Source organism: Pomacea canaliculata, linkage group LG10, assembly GCF_003073045.1.
Source record: "Pomacea canaliculata isolate SZHN2017 linkage group LG10, ASM307304v1, whole genome shotgun sequence".
Classification (NCBI taxonomy): Eukaryota; Metazoa; Mollusca; class Gastropoda; order Architaenioglossa; family Ampullariidae; genus Pomacea; species Pomacea canaliculata.
Window position 1 is genome coordinate 21696730 of NC_037599.1, and position 23389 is coordinate 21720118.

The 23389-nt window shown below is 43.7% G+C and overlaps 1 protein-coding gene across 5 annotated transcripts in view; it reads right to left on the reverse strand.

Moving 5' to 3' along the window:
- The window catches only part of LOC112574201 (prostaglandin E2 receptor EP4 subtype-like), a 100155-nt gene that overhangs the window by 52711 nt on the left and 24055 nt on the right, over nucleotides 1–23389 (reverse strand). For 2 of the 5 annotated variants that reach the window (XM_025255093.1, XM_025255095.1), the window contains exon 2: nucleotides 8809–10673. The exons of 1 other annotated variant lie outside the window; for it this stretch is intronic. In XM_025255093.1, coding sequence (XP_025110878.1) covers nucleotides 8809–9870 — 1062 coding nt within the window. In that variant the 5' untranslated portion in view covers nucleotides 9871–10673. Of the gene's footprint in view, nucleotides 1–8808; nucleotides 11774–23389 lie in introns of those variants that run through there. 2 more of the 5 variants (XM_025255096.1, XM_025255094.1) reach the window with 2 other exon arrangements.

Sequence of the window (23389 nt, forward strand, 5' to 3'; positions counted from 1 at the left end):
CTCTGTGGTCTTTTCACGACGATGCGCAGTTTCCATGTTGTTTGACATGTGTTTACATTCACATAGTTGCAAAACAACAGCACTGAACCTGTTAGGCTTTCATGTTTACAACCCTTCCCTACGAACGGCAGGTCTCCAATATACAATTCCCTCCCTCCAAGGGGTACACAGAGAAATCATCCCAGATTTACAAAACTCAAACATTAGAGAAATCTGGAAATTGATACAAAGACTTGTGGGAGGAACATCCTCCCAGGAGGTGAGGGTAAATCAAGATTGGCAAGCGCTGTTATCGCGGTTCAGTCCCTCCTATTTCCCTATTTTCTACCTTATTTTCATACTAATCAGTCAGATGAGCCTTTTGGCGCAGTGTGAATTCACTGTTATCAAACAAGTAAACATTGTACAGGATGCAGCCTCTGAGAATGGTTTCAGGCCGGACACAAGACCTTCCTCAGGAAGCAATAAAGAAAAAGCCATTCACTAGGCTGCTGTATGATTTCCACAACGGGTCTGGACTGAGATGAATGCGACGGTTAGAGAAACTCTTGTTAAAAGCCTGAAATGTGTCTTCATGGTAAAAATCAGTTTTGGAGTGACGAGGTGGGGAGGGTGGTGATAACGATGATATATTCAAGTGAAAAATGTGAGAAATCAGTGGGTGCTTTATCAGTTTTTAATCTCGCAAATAGAATTATGAACAGGTTCTGTTGTCAATGTCCAGCCCACAAAGTTGAATGAGGATGGGGGATATTAACTTTTCACGTAGTCTCATACCCACACTCACACACTATCAAACACGGCATATAACATGATTTATTTTCAACAAAAGCTCCTTTCACACTTATCACAGCAGTCATCAGAAACATCAAAATCCAATTTGTCACCAAGATGATCAACTGCGCAGTGTGAGGAATGGCCTGTCGAGATAACAGACCAGACAAGCGAGTGCAGATAAAAATGGAGGCCATTGAATTCCGTGCAGACTGATGAATGGAAGAGTGGAAGACGTCAGACCGCCATTACTCTCAATATCCGGGTACCTGTCTATCTTCATCAGCTCTTTTGTTCTCAGGGAACCTGCGGCCAGGTGCTCAGAACGCCGCAAATTCTCTAGATAGAAAATTTCCGCGTAAACGGAGAGATGATAATAATAATATCTTTACTATCTTTAATTTAATTGACGGTGAGTACTAATTATCCAGCTATGCGCAATCCGTTTGTTACAATAAAAGCCTGTGTAGCTGTCAGCTTCGTTTTGACCATCCAGCTAGCGCCTACCACGCCGTGCATCTGACCCCAGCGAGTGGCGCTTGCCAATTAGACATTGAGGTGCTGGTGTTCTGGGCTCGGCAAACTCCATTTTATTTATTTTTTAGCTCAGTGAGAATCCTTCCGCCCTCTCTCTCCCCCTCTTCCTACTCGCCGGTCAGCCCTTGGGACACGGTGTGATGATCAGTCTTCTTTGGAGATAGATCTTGGCTGCATGCAATATTAACGGTCCTTTTTTTCCCCCTCAACTAGCCCGCTGCTGAGCTATTACGAGTTGGCACACAACTGATAGTCGAGGGATGCGATGCCAGACTCAACGAGATAATAGAAAATCTCGTTAGTTACTTGTGAAGTGTGTGTTGTCCGGACATCACACTGCATCCTCATCACCACCCCTCGACCGGCACTCGTTGACCGACTGGTTATAAAGTGTTTAGCTAAAGTGATTCCTGTTGTTGTTGTTGTGTATACAGCAGACAAATTATTTACTGCTGGACACACCGGTGTAATGTTTAGCGACATAATTTAGAAAACGTAATACTCTCTTTTTCTGTCTTTTTCTCTCTGTCTCTCACTCTGTTACTGGGCGATGGCCTTGAGTGTGAGTGTAAGGGTCATTCCGGTGTGTGTCTGTTTGTGTGGTAGATGATGATGGTAGATGATTGGTTGGTTCAGCAGGAAAGTGATTTCCCCTTGAGGCGATTTCGCGCTGTGGGGAAACAAATGATTGAATGGAGAGGATTGAATGGCCGACGGTCAGCCCTGCGAACAGGTATCACAGTGTGTCCTGGGAATATGTGTGAACCCAGGACAAGTGGCGACAGTTGCGTGTCCTGACCAATTTACTACTGGACGCCCTTTGTGTATGAAGGTTTTTCCGATTACGACGACAACGACAATGATGATGATGAATGTGTGTGTGTGTGTTGGGGGGGGAGGGGTGTTTAACGCCGACCAATCAAGTAAGACTATATCACAGCCAGGCAGTCAGCCCTGTAAACAGGTGCCATATGCAGAGAAAGAACAGTGTGCCTGAGACGAGAGCTGAACCCAGGACTGCCAACCCTCACTGTATTGGTGACACACACTAACGGCGCCACCCGATTGAGTAGGCGGAGGCTTTACAGGCACCAAAGAATTGGCACTAATTGCTTACTTTTATTTTGATGGTTTCTTGAAGATATTTTCTCTTTAAAGATTGATTTTTTTTCACACACACGTATATGAGAGAGAGAGGTGATGATTGTGTATAAGTGGAGTATCTTATAACAGGTCCTACTAATAATTAAAAAATACAGCGAGTTTATAATGTTGTCTACAGACTGACAAATGTTCACACCCTTGCCACAGTTTAGCCCTTGTAACACTCACATAGAGCACTAGTTGCGTATAAACACCAATTCCTCTCTCTCACACACACACACACTCCAATTTTTTTCCCTCTCTCCCTTCTCTATCCCATGTCCCTATGCACTCCCTTATCGCAGCCAGCCTCATCACGATGCTTTGTCTCCTCGTCAAGCACGGGTTGCCAGGATGTAAAGGTCTCCAAGACTGAGCGATAAAATCGATGATGATGCATGGGACAGCACCCAGCGCGTTTACTCTCTTCATCGGTTTTCCCCTCAAGAATTGCTTCCCTCGCGAGTTACGATCCTCTATGACTCAGTAAATAACGGGAGGAGCAGAGGAGGAACACGCACTGACGTCAGACTTCACACAACGCCTTCTCTGTCTCCTCGTCAGGGAAGACAGGCCCTCGGTCTTCCTCTTCCTTTTTTTAATTTCAAACAAAATTTCGCAAGTGTAAAATAGCAAAAATACTATGAGCAGAAAAGAATTCTTTGTAGGAGAAGCAAAAGGGAGGAATCAGCAGAAAATGCTGACAATGAGGAACGTTCAGTCAGGAGGATGTCAAGAGGAGATACATATATCTTCAAAAGACATCAAACAGATAAGAGGGCACAGAGAACAGTCCCGAAGGATGTAAAAAGATGTGAAGAGAAATGTTCAACAAGAATGTAAAAAAGGATTTTTAATCAGGAGGTTAGAAAGAGGACTAAGGTTCAGTCAGAATGTAAAAAGAGAAATAATAATGGCAGAAATAAAGAAGAGTCAACAAATTGCTCGTCCTCGTCATCATCATCAGCAGCATCCTATTACTGCTAGCTTTCATTAATTGTGATACGCCCGCAGTCTGACACCACTGGTGGATATCTAAACAAATGTTATTTGGTCTCTACGAAAACAGTTTCGATTATTTATGACAATTTGGAAGGAAACATGCTCACAAGTTTACAGTCTCAACTCACAAAGAGCCTGAGGAACAATGAGAACAAAGTCACGATCTAAAAATATCAGTTATTCCCCCACCCCACCCTCACCCCCTGTCCATAATAAACCTCATTTATTTCCCCTGTAAAGCTCTTTTAGCCGAGAAATGTCCTCGACTGTTATTATGAAAGCAAAGATGTCGTAAAACGAATTTTAAGATGAAGCAAAGTATCAAAGCACGATGAGCTTTGTTCAACCACACAGCCATGTAAATATTAGGTCTGGGAATCAATTCTCTGTGAAGTCTATAGTGGACTGTGGACGACCTCAGCAACACGACTGACGGAGCGATCAACGGTCGTAACGACAACGTTGCGCTCAAGAACCTTCGTTAGCGTTGCGCTTAGTTCGGTTTTCGTGAACTTTGATCTGCGAATTGGGTGGGTGACTTACATGGGTGACCTCGGCAAAATGCCGGAGCTGCTTGTTCTGAAACCCAAGATAATAGCAGCAGCGGGTGCAACTCATTTTTTTTTTCTTGACATTGCAATCAAAAAAAACTGTCTGAGGTAACAGTGAGAACGGGTGCCGGCGGGTGCGTTGGGTGCGGTTTGCGCCGGTGGTTGTTCTCTCTCTCTGTGTAGATTGGGTTTTTCATCAGGAGAATACCGAGCGTGCTCTCCTCAGGGATGAGAGAGGATACGGACCCTCGGCTTCACCCTCATCCCCCTCACGCGCCACAGGCTATTTTTAGTAACGCTGGCTCATCTCGTCCCACGCTTTAATTCTCTTGTTCCTGGTGACGTAGTCAGCTTTCTGGAGTTGTCAGCCCACTTACTCTATATTTGTCTCGGGAGGGAAGCGCAGCTGTTTTTAAGATGCTTTTTGCTTTGTAGTGTTCATTTCGCTGATGATGTGTCGGTTGACATGTTGACTGATGATCACTGCGATGAACAAGGTTTCTGCATCAGCAGCCATCGTATCAGGGACACGATTTGTATCTCTGAAGACTCGTTGACGGGTGGAAAGATTCCTTGCCAATCTAAAGGTTGGCTACTTAATTAATTAATCCTGCGCCTGAAAGGAATGCCCCACTTTCCCCGCTTTCCAATAATAAAACCGTCTGTAGTGACGCGGGTATATGAGAGCTACCCTATAACGAGAGACTAAGTGTTGCTCAGGAGCATGCTGTGTGGCCAACAAGTAAATAATAGTCAGCACAGGAAGACAGATTCTTTCGCACCCTAATTCTCATTCCACGCTCTTTTCCGCGCACTTCAATGGTCTGAGTCTCACGATGTGGAGATGGCAAAAAAAGTTGTTTTCTGGTTGTAGGGGAGCAAGAACACAGTTTTCTCTCTTGTGAGAGCGGTGCCCATCTCCTCTCCCTTGCTGCTGCTCCAACCCTCTCCGGAGTCAAGTACCCATTCGCAATTGCTTAGACAAAGGGTAGGTTGGGAGATTGATAAAGTCGCTGCAGCACACGGGTATCGAACTGCCTCACCATTGAGTTCGGACGTCAGTGCTCTAACCACTCGGCTGTCTGATTCCCTTCTAGACTATGACAGCACGACAGAGACATTGTTCTTTTCTTCCGGTGACCCAAAGATTTTAGCGAAAGACGCTGGAGTAACAGCAAACGGTCCACTATCTATGGTCACTGCTGACAGACCCTATCCTCCCCCACCTCTACCACCAACATTGAGATGCTATCTGTACTTGTCAGTGTGTAAAACACGTGTCCTAAAAACAGAGCTGTTGGGGTCCATAGTTATGTAAATCACAGAGAGTAAATCATTTCCCCGAGACATCATGTGGACATCAATGGCAGCCATCTTGTCTCCATAGTCTCGGATCGGAATCCAGACCCCGCGGATATTGCTTGCTACTTTACCCCAGAGAATATTTGCTGCGGTTTTAGAATCGTATAACTAGTTGGATCGAGGGACGGAAGAAAAAATAATGAAGCAGAAACGAATTGTTCTTGCTGGGAGGAGAGTAACGTGAAATATTTCTGTACATTAACAGGCTTTGATCGCGAACATACAAGTCCCAGCTTTGATGGAGCACAAATGTCGGAGAACACGACAGGTGAACAGACCTGTGGCCAGCTAACTCCCAGTCACTAATTGTTACAGACATACTCAGATACAAGTCAGTGGGAAGGTGGGCGAGAGAGTGTGTACGGGTGTGAGTGCGCGTCCATGCACGTGCGGGTGCGCGGATATTCGCAGTCCTTGTTCTCTTCCTGTTGCACATCCAAATGAAGCAGCACACGCCAGACTCATGTACAGCCATGAACACAGAAACATGCAAGTGCTTTTTCTATATTTCCTGTGTGCAAGGCTACAGACGGAGGACTGGTGCACTTTACTTTTCTCACCGTCTTGACGTCGCCGTAAATGTTATGAAGACCCCGCTGACCTCTCTCTCTCTCTGTGCATGACTGGACTGCACGTGAAGAAGTAATTAAATCTTTCTTCTCCCGTAGCACTGCTAAGTGTGTCTGCTAAAAGACGGTTCTGACGGACAAAAAATTATTGCGAGAGTTGCAGCCGGTTTCCTCCTCTTTCCTTGCTTCCAAGACAAAGATGGACAAGAGAAGCAGAAGACACGCAATGTACTGATGACTCACTCAAATACTCCTTGCGTGATTTCAATGTTTATTACCAAGATTAAGGATTTACATTAGCTTGTTTTGTCGACTTTTCTTTTGGTTTGTTTTGCTTCTTTACTCTTCGAAAAGTGACTCGAGTGGAGCTCTCAAAGACCTAAACTATCAGCTCGGCAATGGCGAAATAGTATCAGCATGGAAAGCTATGGAAGGACGAAATCGGACATAAAAGATGTCAGGACCATTAATATATAATATTTTTATAGTATAACATAATATTGTTGTGTAGCCGTAATCAAGTAAGCAGGAAAGTAGGCGGGTATGCGGCGTTATCGTTGACGCACATATTACAACATGTACACCAACAAAATGTGTGATAATACACCCTGAAAACGAATGAATTGCAAGAAAGGTAGATACCCTGCAGGGGAGATGAATAGAAACCACTCATCCATGTTGGCGAGCGGGGTAATGTCTCATAAATGAAAAATAAAAGCTAGCGCTCCCATAACAACATGTCCTGTTCCACTTGCATGTAGTGACGATCACATTTAACATAAGTGAACGGATATGCTACCCTGGGAAAACGGAGTGGGAAGGACGAAATACAAGGCCGGCATACAGAAGCGACTAGCAGTTCCATGAAAAATATATTAAGTCTTCTCAGCAAGTAATATTTCTGCAGAGAAGCCTCTTGACAAGTACAGAAAATAAATATTTCCTTGAGACTAATGGCGCTTGGCACAGTGAACTAAGTGGTTTGTAGAAGGAGTTGTGCCCTCTTCTTTATCTGTCTTTAACTTTTCTAATAAGTATACAAAAATAAACGGTCATGAGTAACATCTTGATGGCACATCTGTACACAGATAGGTGTAAATAAATGCATGTAGTAGCCGGATGTCTGCTGTTGACCTCTTTTTGTGCATAGTGATGTTTGCAGGCGTGTCTTGTTTGTTTGTTTGTTTGTTTGTTTGTTTGTTTGTTTGTTTGTTTGTTTGATTGTTTGTTTGTTTTACTCCGTGTCAGCAACTAAAGCTAAATCACGGCGAGAGATAGTCCTATTCTAAAATGTTGAGAAAAAAGAATTCCAGGTGAAACTTGAATATAACCGCTAAACAATTAGAATTCTCGAAAAAGGGAAAATGAACAATATAAAAGGGTACGGAGTATGCTAGTATGTTAAAAACGTGTTGCTGTACAGTATTAAAAGAAAGGTATAAATTAAAATCTTAAATCTCATGGTACAGTTTTATAAACTAAAAAATAAAAATATAGCTGCCGGTGGGGTAATTTCATCACGAAAAACAGTGAGTCAACTTACCAAGAAAAAAAAAGAAAAAAGTGCTGGCGAACACTCTGGATTTTGTTTGTTTGTTGGTGTTTTATGCAGTGCCAGCAACTAGGGCTATATCACGGCAATAAAAAATAATTTTAAATTTAAAGGTTTCAGGGTAAATCTTCTCAAGCCAAGAACAAAACAACATAGTAAGTGAACAAGGTGTAAAAGAAAAAATGAACACTCTGGATGCCAGAACAAGTAATTAAAACATACAAAACAGTATGGTGTTCCCGACACCAGGGACAAACTTGTGGTCGGTCGCTTTGTAAAAGATGGGATTTCGTGGTATAGGCGTGTTCCATCCTGTCTACTAAGTAATACCTCCTAAGTCTGATAAACAAGGCACAGAACGACCATGAGGTGGACGGTCAGAGAGACGAGGAAGAATGGCGTGCAACGTATTCTGACCCCGAGTGTCCCAGTGGTATTGCTACAGGTATTAAAGGTAGGCCGTGAGGAACAACTCACAGCCGGATGACACCAGTGACTGTAGTTAACCAGTGACTGACAAGCGGCCTGGTCCGCTCGAACATTGCCTGGGATGTCAGCATGGCCAGGGGCCCAATAAAGACGATGTCCATGCTGCGACGAAGAAGGCGACCCTGAGATTCAAGTTGACAGGTCAGGTGGGCACTCACCATGTGTTCTAAAAGTTTGCACAGAACACTAGTGAGGGCAATATAAAGATACAATGAAGGATCCTTTTCAGGTTTTGAGATGGGCACTGTGATTGCTTCTCTCCACAAACCAAGGAAGCATCCAAACTTCAAATACAAATTAAAGATATCTCAAAGGGGGAAGAGAGAGAACTGTGGAAGATGATTTAGCAGCTGATAGAGAATGTTTTAAGTCAAGGTGCAGAATTCTTGTACTTAGAAGGACCTGCTACAGTTCGGTGAGAAAAAAGTACATTATACTGGTGAGTTATCTGAAGAAAAGTCACAGGGAGACGATTCCTTTAAGGAATCTTGAAAACAGAAGAGATTGGGAAACAGCGTCCTGCTCTGATGTTTATCCAGCCATTAGTTGAAATAATGCACCCCACTAGAACTTTAAGCACACCGTAGAAAGGAACTCTTGCAAGCTGTTAAAATCTCATCACAAATCACGACTTTTAACAATAAGCTTAATCATCAGTAAATTATTAAAACATCTGTGAATCAAAGACAGTTAAAAACGTAAAATTAAATGGTCAATCCTAGGAACCTGAAACTTAACATGCTTAGGCTTAAGATGATGAAATTCTTTTTAAAAAAAATAAAAATGGAAAATTTAATTCCAGAAAGATGGAACAAAATTACTAACTCACCATGAGCGGCGCGAAGCAAGCCGTGAAGACCACAGTGATGCCAATCAGCATGACCATCATCTGGACTTCTGCAAACCGCTGACTGGACACACGGCAGCCCCGCTTCACCTGTGTCTCCGAGGCATCGAGGCTTTTCTGCCGAGTGCGCAACGTCAGCAGGGTGGCGATGACCCTGACGTTGCACACAAAGGTCACGACGACGGCAATGAGCGCCCCGATGGGGTACAGGTAGTTGAAGGCCATGTCGGAGGGCTCCGCGCTGAGGTAGTTGAAGAAACACCATGTTTTCGGGTACTGGCGGACGTTGCTACCCACCCCGATCAGCGGCAGGCTGGCGATGGCCAGCGACACGGCCCAGCACCCGAGCAAAGTCAGGCGCCCCAGCTTGCCTGAGAAGCGGGTGTAGTAGGTGTACGGGTGGCGAACGCAGACGTACCGCTCGATGGCCATGGCGCAGACGATCAGCATTGTGGCGTAGCCGGCGAAGATCATGGCGAAGGAGAAGTAGTGGCACATGGCCACGCCGCCAATCCACCGGAAGTCGTTGAGGTAGACGGCGATGACCACCGGCGAGGTGGCGCAGGTGCCTACCAGATCCGTCACCGCCAGCCCCGCCACCAACTTGTAAAACAGCGTCCGGCGCTGCTCAAGACCGGAAGAGGCCAGCACGATGAGGGCCAGCAGGTTGCCAATGACGCCCGTGCCAAACATGATGCAGGACACCATCACCGTGTGGTTCTTCATGTCCACGAAGCTGGACGAGGACGACGTGAGTGTGACATTGCCCCAGTCGGCGGCCAGCAAGTGCTCGGGTTCACCCCTCATCCCCATGTTGAAGGTGATGGGTAAGCCGGTGCCCTCGTACGGGTCATCAGGTCGTGAACTTGTGGGCTGGGTCAAGAGCCACTGCAGGCCCTGTGGAATGGACAGATTCTTGTTTTCGTGAGATGCGTAGTTACCTACATTGCTGGCGAGGGTGGTAGTGGTGTTCAGAATAATGTCGACGATGTCACTGAAATTGCTATTTATCTTAGGTAGACTGTTAGAGTGTGTTCCAGCCATGTTGACAATATCTACAGGAATGTAATCAATTTCTAATTTCTGGTGACCGAGTCTTCTATGTCTTTTTTCTTCTGTACAAAGTTGAAGATCCACAGAGTCTTCATCCAGAACATCGTCCTCTGACAGTCCGCATCATCTATCCCATGTCTGCACACATATTAATTAACTTTTGTCACAGGGTGTTGCTTTCAAGTCGATTCATATGTGATTTCACTTCTCGTTATCGGCATAACATTTTCTCCTCACTCCAATGACTAGCTCTGTCTAACTTTAAAATAAATCTTGCTCACTTTGACAGTCATAAATGTTTGTACTTGCTGACAATCCATTTATTTGTCCCTTTCTTCAGTAAGGTGTTATCAGAGGTGGTGGTGGTGGTGTAACCTCTGTAGAATCACAAACACTGAGGTCGTCACCTCATTTAAAGTAGTGGCGGGTGCAGATGACCCCGTCGTTGATGCCGCACCATAAAAACACGTGATGTCTACGAACACCATCATGTCTCTCACCCACAGGTCACCTCACACGCACGCACGGATTCTCCGTTAAACACCTGATTGCCACTCTTTGTACTGTCGCATCTCAAGGTATGTCCGTCGTCAAGGCGATGGAAGCGAAATCATTTCTCCTCTTGTCGATGACAGAAGTTGCCGCAAAGTTTGGGAGAATTTTTTTCATCTGGTCAAATACAAACTTTAAGTCGTAATTGTCAACCAGGTGTGATCCCTCCATTACTCCCCACGTCCGCGGATGTGTACCCGGGAGCAATATCCGTCACTCCGGTGGACCGCAAACACGCAGCTCTGTTCAAACAGTAAAAACGAGCGACGGGTAAGAGAACGAGAGAAAGATAGAGAGAAAGAGCGCCTTACTGGGGTAAAAAAAAAAATCGCGAGCTGCAGAAGGCACGGAGGAACAGACAGCACTGTTGGAAGACTGCCACTGAGGCAGCTCGGCGCTGGTCTCCTGACAGAGTTTGTGGTAATAAGGCTCAAATACATCCGCGCCGGAGGAGCACGAGGCGGTACTCTTCTCCCCTCCCTCTCTCCTCTTTTCATCCCACGTCCACCCGTTTTTCTCTCCGCCGCTCCCCTGCGGCTTGGCTGGCTCGTGTGCTCTTACTCTCAGTTGTTTCTTTATATCCGGGTCTGATGTCCTCATAGAAACTATCGAGGTCGCCTGTCGCTGTCCTTGTGAGACTAAATCACTGAACCGAGACTCGACTGGGAGGTCAGGGGGTGTGTGGAGTGGTTATGTGGGTGGGTAAACGCGCTTTCAGTTATTTGTACGCCCCAAGCGTCAGCACTTTTTTGTAATAATTACAATTATTGTCTTTTTTATGTGTTACCTCTCACCTCACCCACCCCACGCTTGACGGGTCTCTGCACACACACACACATATTCAAACTTTGTTATGAATCAACTTCACATCCGTGAGGACTCAGTAGAGAATGAAATATAGTTCAGTGGTTGGTGGTGGAAGTGGTGTGTAGGTGTGGTTGTGTGGGCGGTCAGTGTGCTCCTGCACTTCACACGACAAACACGTTGACAAAATTAGTCAACAGAGTCGACTGCATCTCAAAACAAGGTTCTCTGCACTGACATACATTTTATGTCAGACACATTCACAGTTAAAGCTCGGCGACTTCCACCTGTCGAAGGTTGCTTCACAGAACATGCGGCTCTTACCTTCACAGGTAATTTTCCGAGTGTTCGAGCGAGCGGACGCCGTGCGGAGGTGATCAAGCCGATGACAGTGAAAACCACGTGATTGCTGAGAAAACCATCAGTGACAACTACAACATCTCAACAGCACAAAATGACAAACGTCACGTGCTGTAACTGTCACTTCTTCAGACAAATAAGTCCAGGGTGGTTTGAAGGCGAGGGACTGACAGCCCTTCACTGACATCTGCGCGGTACCTGTAATACTTGCTGATTAAAAGGGACATTCCTACTAAAGCGATAGTCGCTCACCTTCAGCGGTCGCAAATTGTGAGGGGGAGGGAGATGCAGGTCACCGAGCAGCAAGTCGTGCGTGTCACGTCGACACTGACAGGAGGTCACCTGTAAGATGACCCAGCGACGGCACAACAAACCCGTGTAGAGCCATTGCAAGATGAAGAGGGAAAGAAAAAAAAATAAAGGAAAAATCCTCCAAAGGTGATTCATGTCAAAGTCACGCTGGTTTTTCTCTCTTCTTTTTCCTTCTCTCCTTCTTCCACCCGCTGTCACTCGCTGCCATTCTCACTGCGCGCATGCGTACTACACATTGCACGAGCCACCAGTCCTGATGACGTCACACCGAGGGCTGCTGTATCTCGTGATAAAACAGAGGAGAGGGGGTGGAGATGATGAACATGACGAGCCACTGAGTCTCTAAACAAAGTTTGGAATGGTGCTGACGTAGTTGTTGTTGTAGTAGCGGAGATGTTGGTGAGCAGGTAACAAACAACCTGTCATTTCTTGTATTGCTAACTCCGGTCCCTCCTCACCAGGAACAACCAACGACCTACATTTTGACTTCATTTCTTCTTTCCGTACATAAAATTACCCGTAAATTTCACAGCTGGCTCTACGGACGTTCTTATGTATGAAAAGAAATTCCTTTCATGCAACTGGGGCCCAGAAGAAGCGTTTGCCGCCGATTCCGATCTTTTTCTTGTGAAACGTAAGACTGTGAGGAGTGAGTCAGCCTTGAGATTATAAGGCTAGGCGCACCTCTCACCCTTTCACGTGACAGAAACCGTTAAAAACATGTTGAAATATTTATCATCCAGACTACACTAGGCCCCCGTCTGCTGCAGCTGATTGTTACTGTAGGCATACACGTAGATGTTGCTAAGTATTGAGGTTTGTTTCCAAATGATTCGCGCCAGGTGCTTCATATCAGGTGATCAGACACCGTTATGGAGCCTGTCATTTAATAGGATTATCACTGCAAAACATCTGAATATATTTATTTTGGTGGCGGGATGGTTATTACATTTGTATGATTTCCAAGGATAGAAACATATTAATGTCTTTGTCAGACTATTTCAAATGAAATGGACTTAACCCAGAGAAATAAATGTGCATGAATGAATCAGACTGTCAGCTTGCCGAGCTTGCTTTAGTGTCTTTATTTTTAGAGATCTCACATCTCACATGAAATTAATTTTTAATGTTCATCCTGTGTGTGATGTGGATAACACATACCTGGAATGAAACACATAAGGAAATGGGTTCGGTTTCCCCAAATATATAAATGATTCAGATTTCAGAAACAGTTTGCTCTCTCTCCCCTACCCATCTCTCCCCTTTCTGTAACAACCCCTCCACAACACACACAAACAATATGTTTTTCCTTCACAGAGGATAAATCTTTTTCTCCTCTCCCACCCACTTCCTTCCCCAGCCAAGTTCTGTACATGTCTGTCCTCACCCCAGCCCTCTCCTCGTCCTGCACTTCAGACGGATCATTAACAAACATCTAAGACATCCGCCTTCTCTCCTCTACCTGCCCGCTGGCATCCTGCTTCTCCAGTCACCGGGTGGATGCTCCCCACTGTCCACCTGGCTGTCTAACGGCCTCACAGACAGCATGGATGGTAACAACACAGCATGGCCAGCGGGTTGTCTAAAGAAGATTGAAACGTCTGGGCTGTTCTTTCCAACGATCATCATCATCATCATCATCATCAAAAAAGTATATGTGAAGTGACGTAACTTTGACTCCTGACTGACGGTTGTATCCGGTGTGAAAGATTTGAACAGATGCTAATGCGCATGTCCGTGACGTCAAGGAAAGCCGTGGTCTGGATTTCCAAAACCTATTTGAGAAGTTCAGTGTCTCAAATACCTGCATCTCTCAATAGAAACTGGTGTTTTCGCTTTGAAAGAATACATTAGCCACTCATTTCAAAATAATTTTACTCCTGCACCGGATTTTACTGCCCACAAAATCGATCCTCCTTGTTGATCTTGTAGTCGAGTGCAACAGGTGCGTTTTCTCGAGCTTAATTTACATGAGAATAAACAATCCATAAAAATAGTCTGAGTTTCGTCAGATGATTGATGGATAGCGAAAGTCATCTGATCTGTCTATTATTTTAATCCGGTTTCATTTCTCCTTTTTTTAAAGAAAGAAAGCTCTTGTATTTCTTTAGAAGCTCTTGGCGTCATGAACCTCTCGTCCTCGACATGAGCTGATAGGTCTGGTGATGAAGCTGTTTGGCATTATGTTTGGCACGAATCTCATCTCAGGTAGTCAAATAAGATGTGCAGAAACCAATACTCAGAGTAATGAATCTCTTTTATCGTCCTTCACGATGCTTGCCAAATCGATGTTGGTTCACAACACCCCTTTCCCCACTCCATTTTTTAAAAAAACAACTGTACCTTTTAGCTACTGATAATGCTCAAGACAAAATTTGTAGACAAAATTTAGTGTAATGTTGAATAATGTTACACCTGCTTACTGTTAAAAAATATTTTGGCTGACCAGTTCTTCAGGAAGAACACAATGACTGCGCGAGTGCACACCGTTTCTCTCGAGGAAAAAGTCAAAGGGAAGTCTTTGAATTGTTCTAGAACAATACAGGATGCTTGACTTTTGTTCCACGCACGCCTTGGGGGTTATCTCGACCCCAGGAAGGACAAAGAGGATTTTTTTGGTCGCAAAAGCCCGGTCTTTCCATTGTAAAACGGTCTGATGTTTCCGCTCTAAGACCAACTTGTACTTGACCATCTTGACACGATGAGGGTAAGCAAATGGGAAAAATAAGTTGTTTTTATTTATAGAACGAGATTAAAATGATTCTGTCAAGTGAAGTGGTCCTCTGACCTTTAGGAAGTACGTGAAGTTACGCATTTGAATCGCTAGGACAAAGGGCAAGTAGGGTTAATGCTCAGGTGGCAGTCAATCAAGGTGCTTTCTATGTTCTCAAGCAAGTGTTGTAAACTCTATTGTCTAAGCATGTTTATTACTTTTGTGGTATTCTGTCATTTCTATCTCTATATAAACATACATATAACTCTTATTTTGCATAGGATTCTAGCGAGAAGCTATTCACGAGATATATATATATGTATATCACACAGGAAGTAGGTTATGAGAGAGAGGGGAGAACGAGTAGCTTATCTACTTGTGGATGGTGTGGTCTCTTTCATCGATAGAGCTAGAGAAGGCTATCGACCTGAATGATGTCAGCTTGACCTGTGACCCAGCAGATAAAGAGATAGAAGTATGCAGAGAGATATTCAGACGATAGAGCACACGGAGGTTTTCCAGCACGAAACACTTGGGTCTGCTATCTTCTCACTGAAGGACATGCTGGCATCAAACTTCGACGAAGAGGACAGAGAAATGAGGGAACAGAGAAGCAGAATTCATGACAGTGTCTGTCTACTGCTACAAAACACACACACACATATACAAAACTAGATTCATCGGAAGACTTTTTTTTTTCTGTAGAAAAGTCGAGGACGACGATGACGACGACGATGATGATCAATTAAGTCGATGCATGCGTTAATGCTCACTTGCTTGTCCGCATTCCCCGACACATAAATAATACACGCACGAACGCACTTCTATTGAGATACAACTTCCTCCTACCCAAATAAATTCAAATATATTCGGCCACAAACCGATCAGAATGTTCGAGCATGGACCGAGAAGGGTAGTTTGAATAATCAGCCAGCACTTAACTCATAAATCATAAATAAAGTGCGTTGACTGGCGTAGAGCTTTTCTTCAAAATAAGCAGGTTACCAAAAACCAATGCGTGTTCGAATCCACCCACGTCTCACGAGGGTTAAAAAAATGTAGATTAAATTTCCTGCAAATTATCGCCTGCCCCGGTGATTCAGTGGTCTAGAATGAGAACTTCAGAAAAACGAGTTACCTATGCAGGAGTGAGTCACCCATAACCATACAATAATAATAACAACCAATAACAAGACCAATAAAAGTCAGAGGATTTATGTAGCGCGTTCTCACCCTCGTAAGGAGCGTGCTCTTAGCGATGGAGACAAGGAGACATGGACAACATACGAACAACGGAAGGATAAACAGCATTACTGATGTCTAAAAAAGACAAATATAGAAAATGCAAAAAGGAATCGGGTAACAAAAACAATCGTATTGTTGGTCGGACTGCCTTGATATTTGCTGTGGTCTCACAACTGGTGTTCCCTACCCCGCCTCCCCCCCCCCCACACACACACCTTTCTGGACGACCAGCACTGGTGGACCAGTATAGTTCATCGTCAGCAGGTAGTCAAGCAATGAACGATTGAGTGAATGAATACAAAAAGGAAATAGTACCCAAACATTGTTTTTTAAAGCGCCATTTGCAGCTTCATTCTAGGGCTATCTTCAAACACCAAGAAAACACAGCAGACAAGGCATCAGCAGGCTGCTCTGAGACAAACCAGTCGACTTGCCAGCGAAAACATCTCTCAGGTGCACTCAGCTAGTGAACCGTGCTCACTCGCTCCTGTCAGTTCCAGAGATATAACTCAGTCTCTTCATGACACACGGACATGATGGGGAGAAGAGGAGGAGGCTTGTCACGACCTTTCTGCACGATGCCACCAGCCAATTACATAAAGTTATTTTGTTCCCCCAGACCACATGAACAAAGATTAGTTTTGATTGTCAACACGGAGATTGCATGGTGTATCCCCATGTTTCCAATCACAGTCATGTGACTAGGAGGGAAGTTGAAGGAGGAAAGGATGTGTGTGGGGAGAAGGGGGTTCAGACTTTAATGGAACTATAAATCGTTTGGGTTGAAGAGTCAGAACAAGACTGACCTGCCCCTTACAACTCCCTGGGTGTGACTGGATTAGCAGGCAGTGAAATTTGTTTGTTGGTTAGTTGCCCGTGAAACATCAACCAAAGACTAAAGCTCGTGGAATGTTCGGACGCAACAACGGAGAAGACTGTTAAATAGTATTTTGATTGAAAACAAAGCATGGGCTGATTTTCCAGCGAAGTTTCCGTCTTTACGGGTGGACACCGGTTTCTGTTAGTGACCATAACAGGAGTGAAATACATTGGCAGTCGTCAGCAGAGTCTAAAGGGCAAAGGTACCCTTGGGTAAACTCCGACGACGAAGAATTATCAACTGGGCGCTGATAACATCCATTATGAGAGTTGAACGACATCTCCGGGTCCCTTGAATTAAACTGTGATCGTGAAGACAGAAGTATGTTTACAAATCGATTGTCATTAGATACAGTTTATTACTTTCAGACTTGAGTGTTAGAAGAGGACAAAAAAACTACAAAACAACAAAGGAATAACAAAAAGAAAGCAGCATAGCGGGTTACCTAGCACATACATCACCCTCAGATGCCTCCGTCTCCCGTTTTACACCTGTGGTGCACATGTGCACGCAGGAGGAAGGTGAGAGAAATGAAGCCGAAGAAGTTCTGGCATTGCCGTTGAGGAATCGGTCATCAAAACAAACAGGACTGAAACAAAAGTCTTCCTGATTCGCCAGCGCATCGCGAGGACGTCATTTCCGCCCAGGACGCAAAGTCAGGTGCAAGAGGTGATCCGGAAGTAAACATTTGGGTTGCCCACGTGTAGCAGCTGCCATTAAAGCCACACTCTGCTTCCTCTGCGAACAGATTCCTCCCCTACCTCTGCTGCTTTCAGAGTGTCGTTTGTGATACTGATGATGCTTTTGATGTGCTCGACAATGACGATGATTTTTTGTGACGATGATGATGAAGTACTGGCAGTGGACGGCAGTTGTGATTGATGCTTTCTGATGTTTCGTTTAAAAAATGTAACCGTAGTCTTCTGATTTTTGTCGTTTAAGAAGTAAGGTGTAAGGAGATCGCATTTTCTTCAGGGCCTAGCTTTTGTTTCGTTTACAATGATGAAAAGGAGAGAAAACAAACCGCTGGGATGATGATGGTGATGGGAATGATGATGGGAATGATGATGATGATTGATGATGATGATGATGAAATTCAGACAAAAGAATGGTAATGATCCATTTTTAAAAGTTGTGCTTTATTCTTTTTATTATTCCTTTGCCATCAAGACAGTCTGTGAAAGGTACTCGGTTTTCTTCAACATGGCTGCGACTTATTAACACAACGCCCTTGATGATATCAACACCCAGAAGACAAAGAATTCTCAACGCTGGTGGAGTTCGCATCTAACATCTCGGAGCAGTTTTTTTTTTTTTAAGCAGTTATATACTTCTTGCGTTTTTCTGTCTATTTGCCTGACAGAGGCCGATACAGAGGACATATTTATTAACCTTTTATGCATCCTAATTCCAGTTCTCCCTTTGACACTTTAGTCTCCCTCACAATATTGCAAATCTGGTAATGCATCACATTGCTAATTCAAAAAAAAGGATAACACAAAGACACTTCTAACATCAGTTAAAAAATAGACATGAAAACGGATCGTCCTGAATAGGGTAAAGAAGTATAGCCCCCCTCAATGCACGTGCGTCTCGTACCCATGACTTGTTGTATGTTTGGATTGCATCTGGGATAAGTCAGTGCCAAATATCTGTGGGTCCAGTTCTATAAACTGTAAACCTGCCACTTCTGTCCAAGCGTCTAATGTCAAATTCCTGATGGGAATCGCCGGCCAGAAATGCAGAAAAAGAGCATGGCCCAGAAGAAAGAGATAGTTCTTTTAGAGAACTTCTTACTATCTGGAACTTTCTGGCAGCTAACGAGTCTGTCAAGTAGAGAGACATTTGTACGAAAGTGGAGAAATCCCCATCAGGGATTGGATGGAGCGCCATCTGGTGCAGACCAGGAAGACCTTGCACGTGTAATTCTGCTAGAGATGGACAATCAAAGCTGACACGAACTGCGTAGAAATGTTTTTTCCTCTGCAATTCCAGTTGTAGCTCACAATGGTGGCACTCGTTCTCTCGGAATCTGGGTGCGCACGCATTGTGCCAGCGTTTCCCCTGATGGTTAAATGCACGCGCAGTAATTTAGTCTTTTTTCTTAACCCACGATCCTAAACCCCATACAAGTTAGTAAAAGAGAAATACATTCACCTGTCAGATGGTTTTGGTTTGTTTTTAGTGGAGTAGGAATATTCTCAGACTTTTTCGGGTGGGTTTTGGTCGGAGGCCAACTCCATGCTAACATGTTAATTACAATTTTAGTATAGACTTTCTTTATGAGGGAGTTTCGTGTCTCACTTAAAGCTACCACATGGCAGTTTGTTTTTACAGGTGAACACAGTAGCTGGGTGGATACCTGTGGCGCAGGTAACTTCCCAGAGTCGAGCCAGCTGTTAACCTGAGCCCAGAGTAATGGAAGGTAAGGATGAGAGACAGAAGAAATGAAGGTTACCTTCTCACATAAAAAATACTGACCCCTAGAAAAGAGTGATATCTAATATCTCACCCCTCGACCTCGTTGTAACTCACAGCTGTCATGAGGACAAGCACACTGCAGTCTTACCGCCACCACAATCATCATTTTCATCATGATTGCCGATACGCTTGACGAGGTAAAGAGAACTTAAGCCTGGAATAACAACACCGGTCAACACCAGATGGAAGTCAAATAACTAAATCATGTTATCTCAAAATGCAGCGCGGGGACTTACACAAACACAAGCTGGGCATCCACGTGTACAAATCACTAGGCAGACAATGCGGCTAACAGATGGCAGCTGCATAATGAAGTGCGATCTTTTATTTTCCAGTCTTTTCATCTGCTTTTGCCAATCACATCGCATTAGCCTATGCACCACCCGAATGACCCCCAGACAAGCTTTTAATCACTGTCTCAATGTGAGTCAGCTGATGGCCAGGACCGCTGGCATTGACTAACAGGCCATATGAATGTAAATGAATATTAAAGAGGTTGATGAATATTAATGTAGTAATTTCTGGTGTCAGTTGTCGGCTCTTGATGACTGGCATGCTTCTCGGAAAGCGCTTTGCTTCTAATGAGCTCGGGGTTAGCCTGTGTAAAGTCTGTGGTGGACAATGACCCGCGATGACCTGACATCTGACCTCGTCATGAGACTAAGTGTTGGTCTCAGTCCTGTTTGTGATGTAGGGTTGGCGACCCGTGGAGCAACAAGGGGGTTGTTATGGTGTTTCGTGTGATTAGTTAGTGACTCAACAGGTAGACGCCGGAAGTGACCTGAGGACAGTCACGGCTGATTGAAGGTCTTAGTTGTCTCCTAAGACGATTTGTGAGATTGCTCTCATTTTGAACTGAAAATAACAGGTTTTCAGGAAAGAAAATGAAAGAGTGTTGTATCTTCAAAGATGATATAGAAAATCATTGATGTGTCTGGACGGGAGAGAAAGATATCAAGCAATATGTATATATACTAAATATACTAAGATTTCAGGTTGCCGAAGTACTGTTAGCAACAACAACAACAGCACTATCAGCGTTGCTATTATAAGAATCTGAATGTGAAAAGACTGAGTTACTTCAGTTTCAGCAATATTGTGTGGAGAGGGATGCAGAATGCTGGGTGCAGCAGTAACCTTTTAAACTGTTGAGCAGAAGAGGTGCAGCATGGGATGTTGATGTTTCTGCCTTTCTTCTTAAAGAAACAACTCTTGTAAAACTAAAACTTTTTTTAATTCTGCACAACCTGGGTTGTTTAAGGGTAAAGGTAGACGCGCCAGGTGATGGAGGGAGGTCGGAGGATTTCAAGCCAAGTCGGCAATGCTCACACTGGGCAACACAACACTTTTCCGGCCACTCTTCATTCAAAATGTAAACTACTCGTCCCCTTGTTTATGCCGATGAAACCCAGATACTGCAATTAGTGCAATGTGACTGGTGAGTTTGGCTGTTTTCTTTAGTAATTCTAAACACTACCTCCCTCACCCCCACCCCAGTCATCAGTCATCAGCGGGTGGCGATAGGGAGATGTGTGGGTGAGGAAAAACTGTCGAACTCAAACTTTTTATTTATTAGGCTTTGGCCCATTTTCAGGGGAAAAGTGTGAAACAACAACAGGAAGCTTCCTGATTATAAACTAAAGTGTGAATATAATTCTGTAAAATATACCACAACAACGGTATCATATATATTAAATAAGACCTCTTGGGATTTGTAACTGGCTGTGATCCAAACCACATCCATCTAGAAAAGTATGTGAGATTGAGGGTAAAAAAAGAATAAGCCTGTCAGTTAGGTATGAGAGACTTAATTACTAATCATCAATAAGTCACAACTTGTGTGTTTAGTACAAATCACTTAAAGAAAACATTTTGTGACATTGTGCTTTTATAGACTTGCTTCTGGCATCAAATCCTTCATATACATAGTCGTGATTAACTTTACAGCACTAGTTATATGCTAGATACAATTAATTATTAGTAATTACCCTCAAGGGTTTTGTTTGTCAGCAAATAAAGTACTATGGTAAATGTAGTTGCATTATATCATAGTGGGTTAGGAGGAGCAGGAGGAGGAAAGGCATTTCTGAGTGATCTCTTCCTTCAGACTTATCCCCCAGTCCCCCATCTCATCAGTCTGAGTAGCTTACAGCATCATACATTATGAACGGTCTGCTTCCACTTTGCACCTAAAGCAACAGCACCCGACATCGCTAACAACTAATTCGCAGTCGATGATGTTTTCACATTATCAAAGGACCCGTCGTCCTCCCCTTTGAGGCGCCATGTTGCTGCCCCACCCGGTGTTTGTGCAGCTGTTCGACACCCAGCAGGAGGAATCTGCTTCTTTAGAACGTGAAGCCTCTTCTAGTTTGCTTGTGAGCGCGTGCGGCGTGCAACACGTGAGTTGTTTTCCCCTCAAACATTATGGGATACAACTAACAAGGAAACGAGACCTAACGAGGACGCAGACAGGGTCGCAAGAAAATATTGTTCAAACGGGGGATACTTTGTGTTAAGTGGATTGCAATGCCGCCCTGGGAAGGCTATTCCCTCTAGGGGATTGGCGGCTTGTAGGCTGACACCTTTTGTGTTTATCATCCCTTATTCTCCATTCAAAACACATTCTTTCATATGCGCGAAGGTTTCTCAACACGTGATAATATACTGAAGCGTGAGAGGTTTATGAGGTATTGTTTGTTTTTTCGTGTAGTGTCTACATACGAGGCTAAATGGCAACAAGTAGCTTTCAGGATTTTGAAAAAAGTTATAAAATTAAAAAATAATGAAATAATAAAAATCAGAATTTATATTGTGTGAATAGTGTTCAGTCATAAAAACCTACATAAGCAAGCAGACGAAACATGAAATCCTAGAACCAGGGAGGAGTAACGAACACTAGGGGAGGCAGATAAGGCTAGCAATGACCACCAACAGGGATTTATACCAATATAAATGTTTAAAAACTACCATCTGTTGCCACCACCTGCTTCCAGATATGACAATAAGTTGTGTCCTCTGTGCTTTATGAGATCTTTTCTTGCGGTATTAATGGTTTCCATTTTTTGTCCAAATTTGTCTCTTTTTTTTTTTTTCTTTTTTTTTTTTTTGCAAAGAGGGGAAGAAGAGCGGAAAGAAAGAGCAGGGAATGATGATGGGGACGGAGGTAAGGAGGATGGAAAAAGACACAGAGTAGTGTTCCATTCTTTATGAGCCTTCAACAAACCTCTTTTAATGTAGAAGTTGTCCTTGATACTAAAGTTCATTGTGAACAGATCATCAACAGGTGTGGAAAATGTCATCGCATCCATGGCAGATACCCTGGTTTCGTCTGTGCGACTGATTTGCTAAAGATGTACACATCAACCAATGCACTAATGTAAACACGGAGGACCCCGTTAAGTCCGCGGCTGTAAATTGTTTTGACCTCTGAGACATGTCACCGTTGGTGGCCCTCGCTACCCTTATCTGTCCTTTCTTTAGCGGGTAGGTCATCGTGACCTAACACTACGCGACTCGAATGAACTGCTGTTTACTTGTGTAAGTGCACCTGCATTTTACATATAAAATATGTACTGGCAGTGAACATTTTAAGTAAATTTTCTAAATCTTATCATTTAGGCCACTATTTTTAACTGCCTCGTCTATCATTGTACTAAGAAATAAACAAACGAATAAGTAAGTAACAACAACAACAACAACAACAACAACAACAACAAAAACAAAAAAACAAACAAACAAAGAGGTAATCAAAACAAAAGAACAAGACTTAAAGCAAGACAACAACAAAAAATTTCTCCGATTGTTGAGATTTTCTTCCATACCGTGACATGACACCAACAATAATGGGGAGACAGTTACCCTCACTTTAGACTTTAGTCCTCATACAAATTACCTGTATGTACGATAGAGTATATGGTGCGACTTATGTCATCATAACTCATGCTTTAAAAACAATCCCGAGTCCAGTTTGAAAACATCTCTTGTAGCTAAAAACAAATCATATTACATCGTGTGTCATCGCACAAGTGAAAACAATTTATTTCCCTCAACTGATACAGGACAGAAATGTAGAGAACAGCTTGTAAAATGTCCCACCTTCATAACAATTAACAGTGCAGTTTGTCTCATATGTTCAAAACAATTCACAGTGCGACTCCGCA